Here is a 17,963-nt window from a genome sequence, read left to right as displayed (position 1 = left end):
ATGCTTTCCCAGAATAACAGCACACCAACGCATATGTTACCCAACAGATGAAAACATGTTTGCATCTCAGACACTGTCTAAATGTCCACAGTAACTGCAGCCCATTAGTATGTGCATCTCAAACTTTTATGTAGCAGCACATTTTCTACAATTATCCTGACATATAAATAACAGCATTGACTGTATCATTCATCTATGATGTATTTGGAGTACTTCAACTAATACAGACATCAAGCAGGTGTAGCCTGAAGGAATTCTGATGGCAGCTAGTTCTTACATGCTATGGTAATAACTTTAGGTCCAAAACTACACTGCAGTACATTTAAGCTATTTGCAGTCTCAGATGAATAGTTGCTGTTTCTCTCAAAATAAGATGTGCCAACCTGTGGCTTTCCAACAATTTTTACTTGGGTTTATCTTAACACAAAAGAAACATCTTCCACAGAATGCAACTTTACAATAAATTACCAGTTCTCCAGACACTTTTTGAACTGAGCAGTCACATTTACTGTCCACTTTACTTGAAAAACCCAACAAAATAAAACCCCCATATCTTGAGTATAATCTCTGGACTCTCATAAGGTAGCAAAGAACCACGTTAAGCATAAACATACAATGTTAAATGAGATAATAAAAGGCTTATTTCAGGGAAATTTTGAATGAACTGAGAGTCAAGCAATAAAGGAGAAAGATAAAAGTCTGATTAAAAGATTTGCACACTAACATTGTACCCACCTTCCACAATGGACACTCGAACACGTCAGACAGACCCAGGGACTTTTGTTTGACCGGCACACTATAAAAGATTTAAAAAAAAAAAAAGGTCAAATGAATGAAGTCTACTTGATTTTAAAATACAATACAAAAAAAACAGAAGGACAAAAACACTGGTAAACCTTCTGATTTTTTCTTTTGGCTTTTAATAAGACAGTCCAGTGAACACAGGATAAAAAGCTATAGCACTTCTGTTTCATAAAACTTGTTCTACAAGAAACCATTTTAAAGAAGGTATTGCAAGAAAGCCTGGCAATCTGATAAGAAGCACAGAGAATAAATTACTGTGCAATGCATGATAATACACACCATTTATACAACGTGTATTCCTACTCTGCAGTGCTGATAAAGAATTTATCCATAATGACTTCACCCTCAACGTAACACCAGTGCTGTGCTTCACAATTTACTCAAGACATCAGAAGATGTTATCTAAGTTTTTGGCTGTCAGATGTTAAGTCTAGAAAATTTAAAACATGGATGTTTAAAGCTAAAGGGCTTAAACAAAACCAATGGCAAATACTAAAAAAAGATGAAACACCATTCCCAGGGTAGAGCCATAGAAATGGGATATTCCAACTCTAATTCTAACCCAGCAGCATGTCACTGAAAGAGGGATGCTATGAAATACAGCACTTAAGATTTGAGAAATAAAATTGTTAACTATCCATTACCACAAAATTTACAAAAATAGTATTACACTTTGAAATACCCAACTAAGATGATGAGAAAATTAAAATAAAACACTAAGTGCATGGCTACAAGATCAGAAAACAAAAATAAAATACTACTTTGATTATTCCCAAAATACAAAAGGGTATGATAACAGATAATTTTTTTACACAACATAAATTTCTGCTGCTTGGAGCAGCCAGTCAAGAGAGTCACAGAGGAAAGAGAAGAGATTGGGAACATGAAGGCCTGTGAGGCCAGGGGGTAGAAAGACAAAGAGAATAGGACTGACACTGGTTGTACATGTAAATTACTTAAATTGTTATTTATTGTGGGAAAGCATGAGAACAGCCTTCCCCTTCCAGAGTCACATCTTAAAACAAGAACTGAAGCAACACAGAAGCTGCTCCAGGGTAGGATCAATCTGAGCAGGCTAATTCAGGACTTGTAGCAAAACTCAAAACACAGTTCACCAAGCTATGAACCATGGTACATAGCAAACTGTTAAGATCAAAGACTATTGGAGAACATCAAGCTAAGAAAAGTAGTTTCTTTATCAAATTAAATGTTCATTAAAAAGGAAGGGGTCAATTTTGAAACAGCAGAGAACCAACAAGCTTAGCCATTTAGAAGAGCTAATATATTTTTCCACTACCAGATTTTACCTTTTTGATTTAAATCAGATGGAAAAAATAAAGAGTACACTGCTTTTTAAACAACTGGGTTTTGAATCTGAATTTATTATTACAAATAGCTGCTGTATGTCAACTCAAAAGCTAAATCCAAGGCATGTTTAAAATGAGAATGTTACCGTACTATGTGGGGGGAAAAAAGGCACATCCTCCAGAAGTATTTTTTGAGGTAAGTACTTTAAACTCTCCAGTCAAGACTCCAGAACTGGTTCCTTCAGCTGCTTTACTTGAGAAACACATTTTTTCATATGTCTCAGTTTTCCGGCATTGGTTCTCCAAAACTCAATTTTTCTATTTCTAAAGCTGTTTATTCCCACAGCTGTGATGGTCATCTTGCAATAGATAGAAAGCAGCCAGGTAGAGCTGTTTTGGTTTACATTTCAAGTCAGGAACATGGAAGAAGTTTGTCTAATTTGACCAAAATGTTACTAAGAAACCCAAAATTTAACACTGGCAAACAGAAGAGAAAGGAAAAATCTTAAACAGCCATTATCAATTAAAAATGGGCTAAAGGAACCATTGGTCTACCCTGATACAATTTTATTTGCTTGAATTTCACAAACTGCAATGTAAAATATGAACCAGAAGGAAAGAAAAAGAAGCCAAAACCATTCATGCACTTAATCTGTGTTCAAATGCTGCGTGAACAAAGCACTACTCTACGCTTTCCATGCCAGGAACATTAAAAGGTCTTCCTAGCATTAAAATCCTAACAGAAATCTCCCACTTTGAAATCACATGTTTGCTTTCACTATGTTATCATCTATGCATGGAACTGGTTCTCAACCAGTAGGTCAAAGCATTATGATGGAAACTGTTACTCCTACTTTCCACTCCTACCAGACAATTACAATTTCACATTAAGGTACTTTAAATACCTGTACTGCTTGTTTGTCAAGTGTTAAATTATACCAAAGTAGTGCTCATTCTGCAGGTTTAAATGTTCTGCACAAAGTCAGCAAACAAGTCCAACTTCTGCACAATGCCAAAAAAATCACATACACTAAAACTTTCCATCTTTCATATCAGGGAATAGGAAAAGATGGCTCATTTGTTTACTTTAACTTTTAGGAAGAACTTTGGTCCAATTGCATCACATCAGAAATGTGTAGTTTATCTTCTGCACAAACATCTCCACCCACAAAGAACTCATACCACATGGAAGTGTCTCCCACTAAGATTAAACACAGAATCCAGTATTAAATCTGTGACCTCTGTTAAATTAAATTGCTCTGTTCTCAGAGAATTACACAATTGATTTTTTAACACATTGCTGAAGACTTCATTTTGTATTTCTCTGAGGCTAGCTCAGTAAATAGCTGCATGAAAGCCTGGCTCTCCAGGTATTCCTCAGTACAGATCCTGAAGCAGTCACCATCTTGCTACTTAATAAATTTAATTACACTGGAAGTTTCAGGCATTAATCAGGACTCTATCAAGACAGGCACCATGGAATGCACAGCAAAATCACAAATCACTGTCCAGAACTACCTATAATCTAAATTAGAGGTAGACAGTTTGGCTTCATATGTAAAGATACTGCACATTATTCCTTTCAAATGGGGTACTGACATGAATGCAGTAAGCTTCAAAGCAGACCAGAAGTGAGAGGGAGAGATCCATAGCAAATCCTTCTCAATTCAGAAGAACATTACACAGCCCTGGAAGTTGACCCTTAAAACAGACTTGGGTGTTCTGGACTTTCAGGTCAGACAGTTACACTAAATCATGAGGAAAGACTTTCAAACCCATTTGTATAGCTACAGATGTATTCCTTCCATAACCAGTTTTCCAATTGGGATTTGGGGGTTTGGCTTGCTTTTGTTTTAGCACTACTTAAAAAAGAGAGGGGTGCATTACATTAGCATCCCTCACTTTGGATTAAAATTATGTTCAAACATTGTAACCACATAAAAAAAATTATCTGCCTTATTTAGTGGTATATAGACCAAGGAACACTGGCCGCTTTCTCAGCTTGAACAAAAGTTTGGCTACTGAAACAGTTACCAACTGCCTCAATTTGCTGTATTTTTAAATTAAATTCAAGTGGTCAGGCAAAGACAATACTTAAGTGTCAAAAGAAAAGCTGCAATGCCACAATCTCATCTGAGGCATTGCCATTTGCCACTTTACATCAAAATCATCTTATTCAGAAGCTCAGAAACACAATTTTTCATCATATAATAGGAAGAATTCTTTTACAGAATGATTTCTCTAAGTAAAACTTGAATACTGATTTGTTACTCAGTTTACAAAGCCCTCTCTAAATGAAGAGGAGTACCAATCTATCCCCAGGAGAGCAAAGAGTCATACATAACTTTGGGAACACTCAGAGACATCCATGCAGCTTCCACTTTTTGTAAGTCAACTGGGTAAGGTTCACTGAGTTATGCCAAGTAGAATGAGCAAGATATGGTTAATCAGTTTGGTGTTCTCACCACAGGGTCCCCCACCCCATCCTACCCCACGATCATGCAAATATGTACTTCTCATGCTTATTTTTTTCTTGTTGAAAACCGACTCCAAGTGCACTCTTGCGAAGCGTGAATGCTCCTGGCAAACACTGCATTTCTTACACAGCAAAGATGCAGACTGCCACTGAAGGAAAGTTACAGACACGTAAAAGTGTACAACCAACCTGTGAAATTAATGGGTTTGTTTAAACAGCACACTGCATAGCTGAGAAACTGGCAATAGAAAAAAGCAGCAGGAAGAGGAAGAGACAAACAGGAAGCAGTTTTTGTAAAGCAGCCAAGTTCAGAAACCTGCAAGATGCAGTGTCCACCAGAGACGTGGCAGCAGCACAGCCACAGCGCGAGTGACCCCGGGCCAGAGCTGCTACAGAACTGTGCTTACAGCCAGGGTTTAAAATAGCCCTTCATTGCACCACTAAAGAAAAGGTCACAAAATATCAGCACATTAAGAGCAATACTTTGGTCCTTCTGTTAAAAGCACATTGAATAGAAACAAGATTAGGGTCACTAAACTGTTTCAAACAGTCCCCACAGCCTTTACCAGACATCCTGGGCTCTGCTCTCAAAAGGAGCTATAGCAGCACTCCCACGTTACTGGCCCAATTATACACTTCAACAGCACAGTGACCTGCACAGAAACATCTCCAGACTAACTGACCTCTGGTCAGTTCACTTTACGTTCACACAGTAGATATGTGAACATTATGTTCACATAGTTTCAGCTACACTGAAACAAGCTAAACTGTAAAAAAAAAAAAAAAAAAAAAACAAAAAACCACCACTGTTGCTCCACTCAGGAAGAAGGAACAGTACTTACATACTTGTGGTGTCAGTGGTACACTGATACTGTGCTGAGAAAATCATCCCACAAACACGTGCACTTGCTGACAAAGGCATACAATATGCTACTTAAGTACAGCATGTTGCACATACAACATGTAACACACGTGTGCCTATCAAAAAAATCCACAAGAATACTGTTACAAGAAATGGACTACTTTTCCTTTCTCATACCTTTCACTTGATTTTGCCTTAAAAATCCCTCAGTGTCCTGTTTAATTATGATTTAGTAGGCAGACTTCCATTTTACCCCTTAAAGAACCTGACAATTGAAGCAAAAAAGAGCTGGGCAGTCTCCATTAGCAACATGTGAAGAAAAAAGCAGCAACAACCCACACACCAAAATGAGAAACCCCTTCTTTGCAAAACACAATCCTTCTGCTGTGACACATCAGGCCTAAGGAATCAGACTGAAAGCTACCTTTTCCAAAAATCTGGAAGTAAAGGTGAGAGAAATTTGCAAGCAAAAATCCCGGTGAGAATACAAAATTCTGCACAAGTATTTAATCGGATTTATACAAACCCCTATAGTAATAGCATTTCAAATGCAAAGATTTTCAGTCACAGAATTCATAGCATTTCTCAGAAAGCCCATTTCCATTTTAGAGATGAAAACAAGAGATTGAATAATTTACCAAAAGAATTTTAAGTTTATCAGCATAGATCAGAACGGAGCCTACTAGCCCATACACCCAAGTCCTTCAAATCATTTTAACTGCAGCCAAGGGTAAGATATCCCCAAACCCATCACTCTACACAAAACTTGTGAGGTGATTCGCCAAAACAGCTCAAAATTAAACACATAAAACTTCCCATATGCAATATACAACGGGTACCAGGTGTCTAAGTCATCCATGAAAGCTGGTATTCTAAGTAGGGAATTACTCAAGTTATTAACCTATGAGAAACATCAAGGGGACAAAGATGTTGGATGTGGTCCCTTCTCTGGGCTTACATGCTAGAGCTGCAAAAAGGTTCTGCCCACTGCTGGAATTTACAGCTCTGGAACTCCCTCTGGATGCAGGCACAAGTCTCTTCAAAGACTGAATAAATCAGCGGAGGAGTTTTCTCCACAAAATCCCCATGCATTCAAGATGTGAACATCTCAAGTTTAATGCAAGTATCTCCTACCCTTGAAAGGCCTTCTTTACAGACAACTCCTAAATGCTGAGGGAAGACTGACAATTCCTTCCCATGAGTAAGTACTTCAAGGGAAGAGTGAGACAAAGCAAGAGAGAGAGTGAACATTTCACCCAGCTTAGCAGTTACAGCTTTCACCTAGGCTGCAGGCTCCACAGCAAGGAATATCCATGCACTCTACATTCAAAATCCACCACGTGAAACACTCAGTTGTTAAAATTAAGACTGGAACCAAGCATTTTCCACCAAGATGAACTGACCAAATCACAACATTAGAGAGCCATGTGCACTCTTTCCTTCTGGCCCATAAACCAGCATATACAATAAACATCATTTCAAGGCAAAAATCACAAGTCTTCCTCATCACAGAACATCAGTCAAGATTGTAGGGCACGTGGATATGTGCAGAATCAAGACACTCTGGCATTGAAAAAACCACTTTATTGCCAGAAACAAAGCCCCAAGGCACATCAGTATTTTTACCAGCAGCATGAAAAAACCCCTAACAGGCAATGTAAGTTACTTAGTACTAAGTACACGTACACCAACACAACTAATCAGGTTCCCAGCTTCTGACATTCATTTGTGTATTTAAAAAGGCAGTTCCTTCAAGTGAACACACAAGCTTTATCATTATCTGACCCTAATGTATGTTTACATTCAGGAGGAATCAAAAGTACTGAAAAGACAGGGCGGGCCTTAACATACCCAGAAGTGCAGAAAGAATGCTACCACTATCTTATGATCTAGGAATAGGTTCTTAGAACATAAAGACAGAGTTAAATGTGTATGATTGTTGACTGGGGTTTTTTTTGTTTGGGTGGGGAATGTTTAAAGTGTATATGCATTTGGGAAAAGCAACTGCCCCACATTTTAAGAAGGCCAGTCAATTCTAGATGAGTTAACTAATGAAAGTCAGGTGACTGAAAAAAGAAGTAAATGTTACAAGAGTATTTTTTTAACCTCTGAGCAGACAAAAGCCCCATTCTAAACAAAGAATGCAGGGAAAAGGAACATTACAGGCTTTGAAAACTAGAGACGTTCTACAGTTATAAGGCAGCTAGTTTTACTGTCTAGGTTTTAAAGACTACTCCCATTTGTTTCCAAACCTTATTTCACAAAGTTTTTCTTTCTATCCTTCCCTCAGTCCCATTAAAAGATGTTCATAAGTGCACTGAATTTGTTCTAAACTCTTAATCATTACGAAAACATATTCTATTTAACAATATTTTACGTAAGTTTAATTTGTTAGACATCTTTACTGCCTATTTTAGAAAAACAGCATTCTAGTCAAAATGAAACCAGACAGAAGGGGATAAGGTTTGCAATTATACTACTTTAAATGCTTTGTTTTAAAATGAGCTAACACACACATAACTAAAGGAAAAGTTAATAAAAGATGAAATTTCCATTACATTTGTATCAAAAGCAAGAGAATTCACCAGGAAGCAAGTCTCCTGGTAAGCATTACTAAACATACAAAAATGTTAAACCCTTCTTTCCCAATGAAGAAAAGTCTCAACAGTATCAGGTCTTATCCTGACTCAAATCACATTCAAGTAAGACTCCAAAGAACATTCAAAGAAAGAAACAAACAACCCTCACTTACAGGTATGGAAAAAACCCCAAGTTATTTCCTCTGTCTTTATCTTTCAGCCAAAATCAGAAAGATTGAGTTTCTAGTGAGGAGACAAGTCATTTAGTGATAGTTTGTGAACTACTATTTGTGCTCGTGCACACCGGTACATGTAGTTTCCTCCTCCTTGTGCCAAATAAAAGCATTGCTCAGTCTCACAGAGGAAATTTCACAGATGGTTACAGTGAACCATTCCCATTTACAGTGGAAAACCACAGATAGTTTAGATATACTGAACAACAACTGAGTGAGAACATAAAACACGGGTAGGTGAACAACTTTTCACAGAATAAGTAGGTCACTGAAGTGCCCAACACATTCTTAACGCTGAAGAATATCAGAGAACAACGTGACCAGCTTCATCTGCATGGAATTCCCCTCCCCTACACTCGACCACAGCGGCTTCAGTCTGGCATTCGGATTATGCAATCAGAATTCCACACTGAGAAACAGGGAATGTTACAAAAATGCAGGCGTTTTTATTTGCCTGTATTCTTAGTGCAGTGATAGAAAAGCAGACAGGGAGGTCAGGAAAACTTCTTCTAACCAGTGTAAACAGTTCCCCAGGAAGTGGCTGAACAAACTGGGGGGAGGAGGTGCCAAACCAAAGTCAGGTCACTCACAGCAGCAATCCAGACACACCCCGAGCTCGCTGCCCTGCTGCTCTGGGTAAGGGAGGGAGAGACAGAAAGAATCAGCACTGCCAGTCACACAGACATTCAGCTCCCAGGCTACACTACTGCGATTTCTTCTGATAATTTAATTTTTCTACATGTCCAGTCAAACTTTAGGACAATGTAGATGTGTCAGCAGTTGATCTTCCTGCATATACCAGAAAAAGCACATCCTACCTGAAAACAAAGTGAAAAGTATGCATTATTATTTTTAAAAAAAAAAGGAAAAAGTAAAACATTAGAGACAGTCTGATCTTAATGAACAAGCACAGCCAAAAGCATTTTGTTAAAAATTACTGCCTCTATTTCTCCTTTACACTCCAAAAACATTTTTTAGTTGTTTGGCTACTTTGATAACTCATTAGCATACAAATTTAAATACATATACTTTAAATTTGAGTATTTTAGCCTTCACAGAAAAACAGCTATTATTCCTCAGTATAGCAGTAGCATCCACAAAAAAAAAAAAAAAGTTAGTCAATCTTTGTTAGAACAAGACACATAAACGCTCATTTTCAGACAGCAGCCAGAAAAAACACAGCAAAGCCAACAGTGTAATGTCGTTTTGACAAGTTAGCAATCAAGAGCAGGTCAAAATATTCAAGCTGGGAATAGGAGGGAAAAGAGGGGAAAGACAGAAAGAAGTCTTCTTGCTTTCTTTATATAATCTAGTGAATAATCTGTTTGTTTGTAGTTGCCACTGTTGCATTCCTACTTCCCCAATATCAGCAAAAGACACATTAAACCATCCATGTGACAAAAAAAAAAAAAAAAAAGAGAAAGAAATGCTTGGTGGATGAAAACATTACCAAATCAAAACATGAACTGAAGGGTAAAAACCCAAAAAATTTAAAAGGATCAAGGCTGTTTTGAGAAAATGCACCTGTTTTGACACAGACAAGCAGATGCGCATATTCCCACCTACCAAGTACCTCCAAAAATCAGTATTTCCCTGTTTGATATTGATAGGGACCTTCAACCCCCATCCCCAAATCCGAGAGTAATACCTTGCTTTACAAAAAGCTGTCTGCTTGCAGTACTGGGGGCAGGCCAACTTCCAGAACCACCACCTTGTTCTGCCAGGCTGCCTGGGGGTATTGGGATTAGATTCACACGGGTAATTAAATCTTCCACAGAAATCTCAAACTAGGTTTACAAGATCCAAAATTATGCAAGGTATTCCAAAGGGGGTAACACCAGAGGATTGCTTTGACATACCAGATAAGACTGCTAAATGGCAAGTGTAGTCATTATGTCAAGTACCATTTAACATATCCTCTTATAATCAAGGAAAAGAATTTTTAAGGACAAAATCTTACACTACTCCCATAACAAGGGCACCATAAAGCAATTCCAATTCACTCTACAATAAAACGTTTCCTCCAACAATACTGGAGTATAAATCAGAACAGCCTTAACTAGTTTTCAGAGCCAAATTTTTTATTAAATTGCACTTTCTACCCTTCATGGAATATTTTAATTAGTGGCCTTTAATCACTTTTTACCTAGGTAAGGAATGTTTGGTAAAACAGAAAGCAAAGCATGAGCAGGTTACTAAATGAAGTGAGTGGTACTGATCAAATGAGAAATAGCTCAAAGCTTAATTTCATTCCAGACACTGGGTCTGAAACTTTCACTCTGTCAACCTCAGACACACACATGACAAAAAAAAAAAATTAACAAGTCTGTCAGCCTCAACACCTTGACACGATAAGACAAACAAAGTATAATGCACTGATACTGTTTAACACCTGCATACCCTGCAGAGTTTGGGAAAGGCAGGTGAAAATCATCCTGCTTACATTGAAACCAGCTGTAATGAGATTTGCCCTAATCTGTGGTAAATCAAGAGTCTGCCATGCACACATGAGTGTCTCATCCTGCCTCCACAATGCCTCAGACTATACTGTCTCCTTACTTGCTACATTTCAAAGAGTCATTTCAAAACACTGGACACTTTAGAACAGTCAGTAGTAAAATTTGTCCTTCAAAGTTTATCTTCAAAATCATCATGAAGATTAGATCTAGTTTCTCAAAGGCAACATATTAAATGTCTACTTCTTTCCTCTGAAGCATCTCTTCCCCCAGCTAATGTTCAAATTTTGTGATGGATTATGGTTTTGTTCAGTAGAGTATAAACAAAACTTTGAAAAGAAAATCTAGAAAATATTAATCACCACCAATTTAAGTTTACTTTTAAAAGATACTAAGTATCTGAAAACAAAGACTCACCTTTTTTTTAAATTAAAAGGAAATTTACATCTAATTTATGAGACCAAAATTAAGACTTTTATCCTATCCCAATAAATGTGCATCTTCTAACTAGTTCCAAAGCACTGTGCTCTATCTCACAGGCCAAGATAACTGCTGACCCATGGTCAGCTCACACATCAGTAACCAATTCAAACGGGGAAAAAAAAAAGCCAACACCAAAACAATTTTAAGGAAAACAAGACTGTGTCTAAAAAAAAAAACCAAATCTAACAAGCTAACTTAAAACAACAGCCAGGGAATGAATTTAAGGAGATATAGCAACCTATAAAGAGTTACTAACAAGCATTCCTGCATAGCAGTGACCCAGAGAAATAAAAAGGTGAAAGACTACCCAACTCTGGACTTAAAGTGACTGAATAAAAAGGGGTAATTTTTAAAATATATATATATACTTATTTTGTCCTTTAAATTTCAGAATAAATCTGGCAATTTCCAGGCCAATTTAATTTTCCAGATGTAGGGTGACAAATAATCCTCACACACACAATACAGACCACTAGGTCCACACACCGTCCATGATCTTACCCTGAGTTTACACGCAGAGAACTGAAGTTTTCTTAGGAATAAGGTCCCTACCTACCCCCTCTCCAGTTTCAGCAAGTTTTCCCTCCTCCTATATCACAGTAATCACAAAAAGACAGAAGAAATCAGGACCTCTAGTAATAAAACTGGAAAAGCAGACAGAGACACAAATACTTACGGAAATGAAGAAGCAACACTAAGAAGCAGCTCGGATGAAAAGGAAAGCCAAGAGGGTTAAAGTCTGTACCTGCACTTTTACACTGTACTTGTGTTTGCACTGACTGCAACAGTCCAAAGCCAAAAATCACAGCGTGGCAGAACACCATTACCTACCCCAGTGAAAGCAGAACAGTGCGACTAATTTAACTGAGAAAACAAAACCTGATGGGGGGGGGGGCAGGCAGGGAAGCAGCTAACAAAAAAAACCATCACAAGCAGCCTGACCCAGTGCAGTCATGTTCTTGAAAGGTCTACTCAGCCTAAAACATTTGGTCTCAAATCTAAATAAGCATTCAGGGATATGTGGGGTTATTCTGAACAAACTGAATTTACCAAATATTTTAGTAACTTAAACACACACAAAAAAAGTCATTAACTCAGCATGTGGATTTCCACCATAATCACTGTTCACTAGGCCTCAAACAGCTTCCAATGCTGGCTCTCCTGTCTTTCATATTCCCAGTGTCATTTCTAAATCCCACAACGTATGTTTCTGACCACTGGTGCAATTACAACTCTTATACAACAGAAATCAGAATGCAAATGCCAGGCACATATATTCAGCTTTTGCAGGAAATACCAGTCTACAGCCAGAACTGCTCTCCAATACCTAACAAAATCATGCTTTTTAACGGGGAAAAAAGAACTATTCAACTGACAGTGATCTGAAAAGTAAGTTTTAAGCATCCTTCACAAATGCAATTCCCCTTTAAAAAAAACAAAAATCACAGAATCTCTATCTCAGCAGACAAAATCCTATCACTCTGCAGTTATTCTTCTAAAGACAGAACATCAAATTCTATACTGAACAACCAATGAGCCCAGTGAGAACAATTAATGAATCCTCAACCACACAGAAAAAAAAGTTGGAAAACCTCTCCAGACTTCCACAGGTGTGCTTAGAAGATTGCAATCTCACTTAGATGAGGCAGGGCTCCCTGTGGTTTGATGAGTCTATGAAAAGTTGTTAAGAAATACCACATCTGAGCTATTCCAGAGTACTTTTCATAATTACATGATTTGCACAACAGTGCTGAAGGTGTGGCACATCATACAAATTCAACAGCTTCAGTCTGTGACACAGTCCTGCCAATGCCTCCAGCTACTCTGCTTCCAACTTCAGCAGAAGCTTCAGAAATTAAAGTGCATGGAAAGACTGCAATCCTGTTGGAATTAGCAGATATCTGCACACATAATTTCACATGACAGTGAAATGACAAGCCATTTTCCGTTTCTATACCATTTCTACTTTGCATATATTTCTCCTCCTAAATGCCCCATTACAACAACGAACTGCCTATAGATCTGCAAAAAAATCATTCTGTGCTCTATTTTGATAATCTTGAAGCTCCTCAAAGCAAATACATGCTGCTTTCTGCACTGCTGATTATACAGAGCAGGCCTAACTGGTTAAATACTCAGGGGAAAGCACACCATTTTCTAAATGGGGGGCCTTAAACTCTCTGACCCCCAAACTACTCAACAGTAACGTAACAGAAGATCTAGACACTGAAAAATGAACATACAGCATTACTTTTTACCTGAAAACAAAACCACTCATATTTGGATCACACCCTTGTTGTCAATGCTTCCTCTCAGTGCTTTTTTAAGTATCTTCCCTCATCACAAGACCTCCAAAACAACTCCGGCAGGAAGCTTTCAAGGGAAACTTGAAACATTTGGGCAAAAGGAGCAGCTCAGGCTGATGCACATGCTCCTCTAACCAACTCGTACCTTCAGTAAACCTGGCTTCCAAACACCAGCACCAAATGCAACACTCCTCCATTACACAATGACACAATATTCAAGATCAATTAACAATACTCAAAAGTGCCTCCATTATTACCTTGTGAAGTTATTGTTGCAACCAGGAGTTTTTTCGGACAGACAAGGAAAAGGTACTTAACTCAGCATGGCAACTGCAGCCCCACAAATCTCTAGAATACCAGATAATGATAAAAATAGCCACTGATAGTCTGAACTAAAATTCAACTCTCCAACCTATTCTGCAACGTTTTGCTATCACTGGCACATCAGGTGGCTGCCAGAAAGTTTCCTGGATCACTACCTTTTTCTGGAAAGGTCAGCAGCAACTAGGAACAGGACAGGCAAGTTCTGAGTTAGTTTAAGACAACGTACTTGATGAGAGATGCCCTGTAATTACAGAATGCAGAAAACTGCCTTCCAAATATTTTTCTACAACTGGGACACCACCACCAACAAACCAAACTAAAACCATACAACCTTAGAAAACAGCATCAAAATTAATAGGAAATGCATTAAATTTTAACAAGGTATTAATTTACACGCAGCATTTTCTGTTTAATTTTATATTACAAAGTTACATCAAACCCAGCAAATAAGACACAGTATTTACTGTGACTTGACATAAACCCGTATTACCTATCTTTAAAAAAAGTGACGTTACTAAAGTGAGTACAAACAAAAAGATGACAGTACTCTACATACTATTACAGAGTTAATGTAACAATAATCACGTTATTACCAGCTGGAAGTGAGAACTGAGGCACTACAGCTTTACTATACTAGTAGAAATGCACCATTAATTTAAAAAAAACCCCACAATTTCATTTGCTTTAAATTAACAAAAGCCTGCTGTTTGTTCACTGGACTGTTTTAAATTCAATCTACTGAGTTTTTTTCTCTAGCCACTTGTTAAGATTTCAACAGTTATCTATGCGAGTACTGTGTGACTTACCTTTTTTTTCTTAAAAAGCATTACAAACAAAAAACTCCCCTAGATATGGTGCCATCATTATTCAGTGCCTGAAGAGCCCTTACACCTTCCTCCTGCCTCAGTGCTGTAAAATAAATCAGGTGATTGCCCAGCAACTGGCTCTCTCTGTAAGTGCTGGTTTGGGAGAAACTCCTCTGAACAACAAAGAAAAACTTGTTCTAACTGCTGAACTTCTTTGTTGAGAAGCAGAATGCATAACATGGTAGCTGTAAACTGGCTATTATTTTAAGCTAGGAAGTTATATTAATACCTTAGCATGTATTTTTAGTTTTGGTACTTTTATCTTTTTTAAGTTCTCTGAAGGTTGGTTCCCTACTGCCATACACTTCTTCTTGACAACTTTGCTTACCCTTGATATTCTGAAGATAACAGATGGACTTTCAAAGTTAAACTCCTTGACAATAATTTTTTTTTTTTTTGTAAAAAACCATTAGGGACAACAATTTTTCCTGTACTTCTCCTTTCCTCCTAATCATTTCCCTGCATGACTCCACTGTAAAGTGTACACCCTCTAAATCAAAAGCATTACAGAGAAAAATAACTGGTTTTGCCAAAGGAAGCAGCAATGCTACCACACCTTGGCTCCCGGAAACTGCAATCAGGGAAGAAGTTAAGTAAGCAGCAGCCTTCCCACACGAAGGCACTGACACTGCGAGACAAAGGACAACCATCTTCCCTTTAAAAAAAAAGGAACACCTTAAAATACATTTAGCCCTTCAGTGCTCCCCGGTCGGTCATTCCCAAAGGAGGCTTCTTCTCCAGCGCCCACCGGCACAAGTCCCGCTGCTCCTCTAAGCGGGGCCTACTTCCCACTCTAAACCGAGGTGGTTGTGTCTGCTTTCGCACGGGGCACAACTAAACACAACTACAGCAAACAAACAACGACAGCAAACATCGCGGGTTATCTGTGCAGAAAGCTAAATTTGTAACACCTGGCGCACGGCACGTTTAAAGGGAAAGCCCCTGAACAAACAAGATCATGCGAGGTACAGTAGTGACGACAGGATATCTGCATTATTAAATCAAAGAGCAAAGTACTAAAAAAAGACGACCTCTACAATCCTACCGACTCACAGGTAGGTGAGCGTGACCCCCAAACCCCCACAGACCACCTTCACTGAGATGCTCCTTGGCTTGAACGGGGGTCCCAAGCGACGCGTTCCACCGCAACAGTCTTATTAAAACTACACTCTCCAAAGTCCTTCCAAAAACGTATATTTTTAAAAAAAAAAAAAAAAGGAAAGTAATCTCAGGCAGATTTAAAGAACACACTGACCCTGCAGCTGCCAGCGGCTCGTCTCCCTTCAGCCACGGTCCCGGGGCAGAGCCGAGCACGCAGCTCCTCCGGCAGACAAAAGGAGCGCGGCCCCGCAGAGCTCCGCGGCGGCGGGGCGGGGGGCGCGGGCCCCGCCGGGACAAAGTCCGCTGCCTGCCCCGGGCCGGACAGCGCTGCGCTGGGAGCCCGGCGCAGGGCCGGGGGTGGGAGGGCAGCCCCCACTCCTACCTCAACACGCGGCTCCCCCGCGGGGACAGCGGCGGCTGGAAGGCGCAGCCCCCCTCAGAGGGTCCCGCGGGGCGGCCTCGGCGGGTGGGGACCGTGGCAGCCGCCCTCCCGCGCGCCGCCGGGCCCTCCCCCGCCCGCGGGGCGCCCTCCCGCCGTCGGGCAGAGAGGACAAAGGAACGGCCGGGCTACCGCGGGCCGGGAGGGCCGCGCAGCGCAGGCCGCACTCACCGCTGCAGCACCAGGAGGAGGGCGAGCCCTGCGGGAACTTGGCCGAGTCGGGCGCGATGCAGACGCTGGAGCCGAGGTGCGGGCACTCCATGGCGGGCGCGGCGGGGCGGGCGGGCGGCTCCTCGCGGCGCTACAGCAGCGGCGCCCCGCGCACAACAGCCATCTTAAGGCCGGCCTCCCGCTCCGCTCCGCGCGAGGCCGGGCCGGGCTTTGCGGGCAGCCGCCCTCCCTCCCTCCCGTCCGCGTCGCTCCCCACCCGCCGGGCTTTGCGGACAACCGCCCGCCCCAGGGGCCAGTGGCCCGGCTGGCCTGCAGAGAGGCGAGCGCCGGCGTTCGTGGAGTGGCTTGGGTTGGAAGGACCTTGAAGATCATCCGCTTTCAACGCCTGCCATAGGCAGGAACACCTTCCACTAGACCAGGTTGCTCCGGGCCCCATCCAACCTGCCCTTGAACACTTCCAGGGATGGGGTATCCACAGCTTCTCTGGGCAACCTGTGCCAGTGCTTCACCACCCTCACAGGGAAGAATATCCTAATAGCTAATCTAAACCTGCTCTCTTTCAATCTGAACCCGTCCCCCCTTGTCCTCCATCACTTCATACTCTGCCATATAGTCGTGCCCCATCTTTCCTGTAAGTTCACCTTAGGTACTGAAAGGCCACAATTAGGTCACCCTGAAGCTTGTCATTTCCAGGCTGAACAATGCCAATTCTCTCAGCCTTTCCTCGCAGCAGAGCTGCTCCACCCATCTGATCAACTTGGTGGCCTCGTCTGGACTCACACCAGCAGCTCCACATCCTTCCTGTCTTGGGCCCCAGGGCTGAGGCAGCTCTGCAGGTGGGGTGGAATCCCCGCTCTCCTGCTGCCCACAGGAATCTGGATGCAGCCCAGGACACGTTTGGCTTTCTGGGCTGCATGCACTGATTGCCAGCTCATGTCTAGCCTGTCATCCAATGTTCTGTTCTGTAAGGTGCACGGTCTGAGGTATGTGCCAGATTTTTTTTTAAAGAGTTACCTGGCCTCAAATTTAGCTTGTTACTGAATTTCCTACTCTATGGCTGTAACCTTTAAGTGGTAATAAAAGTACAGATGTTGTGTTACAGCTTTACCAGACAATGCAGAATAACAGTTTTATAACTCAGCAATTTGCAAAACCAAAATGTAGTTCCTTTTCAAATAGAGCAAATAAAGTCCACCAGCATAAAAGTGGGGACTTTTTTAGTCTAAGGCTGTGACAACTCTTGAATATTATTAGGAGTTTTAGACCTTTTCTCTTACATTAACTAATGTGAGAAACACAATTTTGCCACTGGTTTTGCCTGTTGTGTGACCTTTGAGTAGACATGGTAAGCATCTCTCTCAATGTATTTTATGTGGCACTGCACTATTTCATGGAAGAATATTTTAGAAATTGACAGTTCTGTATGGATTTTCAGATGAGATACTTTAAATATTCATATCAAAGATGTCTTGGTGGTCACTAATCTCCTTGGCAGAATGCCATTCTTTACCCTTTGTTCTTTTTCACCCTGTTTACACAAGGGGGAAAAAAATCAG

At 40.5% G+C, this 17,963-nt stretch overlaps 1 protein-coding gene across 2 annotated transcripts in view; it reads right to left on the bottom strand.

Moving 5' to 3' along the window:
- Positions 1-16,598, bottom strand: part of USP3 (ubiquitin specific peptidase 3) — a 40,732-nt gene extending 24,134 nt beyond the window's left edge. The window contains exons 1-2 of one of the 2 annotated variants that reach the window (XM_048317535.1): positions 16,408-16,598; positions 736-796 (exon numbers count right to left, since the gene is read on the bottom strand). In XM_048317535.1, coding sequence (XP_048173492.1) covers positions 736-796; positions 16,408-16,498 — 152 coding nt within the window. In that variant the 5' untranslated portion in view covers positions 16,499-16,598. Of the gene's footprint in view, positions 1-735; positions 797-11,945; positions 12,060-16,407 lie in introns of those variants that run through there. The other variant, XM_048317536.1, reaches the window with a different exon arrangement.
- Between the last annotated feature and the right edge of the window lie 1,365 nt (positions 16,599-17,963).

The sequence above is a fragment of the Corvus hawaiiensis genome, chromosome 13 (genome assembly GCF_020740725.1).
Source record: "Corvus hawaiiensis isolate bCorHaw1 chromosome 13, bCorHaw1.pri.cur, whole genome shotgun sequence".
NCBI lineage: Eukaryota > Metazoa > Chordata > Aves > Passeriformes > Corvidae > Corvus > Corvus hawaiiensis.
Note: the sequence above shows the minus strand (reverse complement) of the source record. Positions and strands in the feature narration are given on the sequence as shown.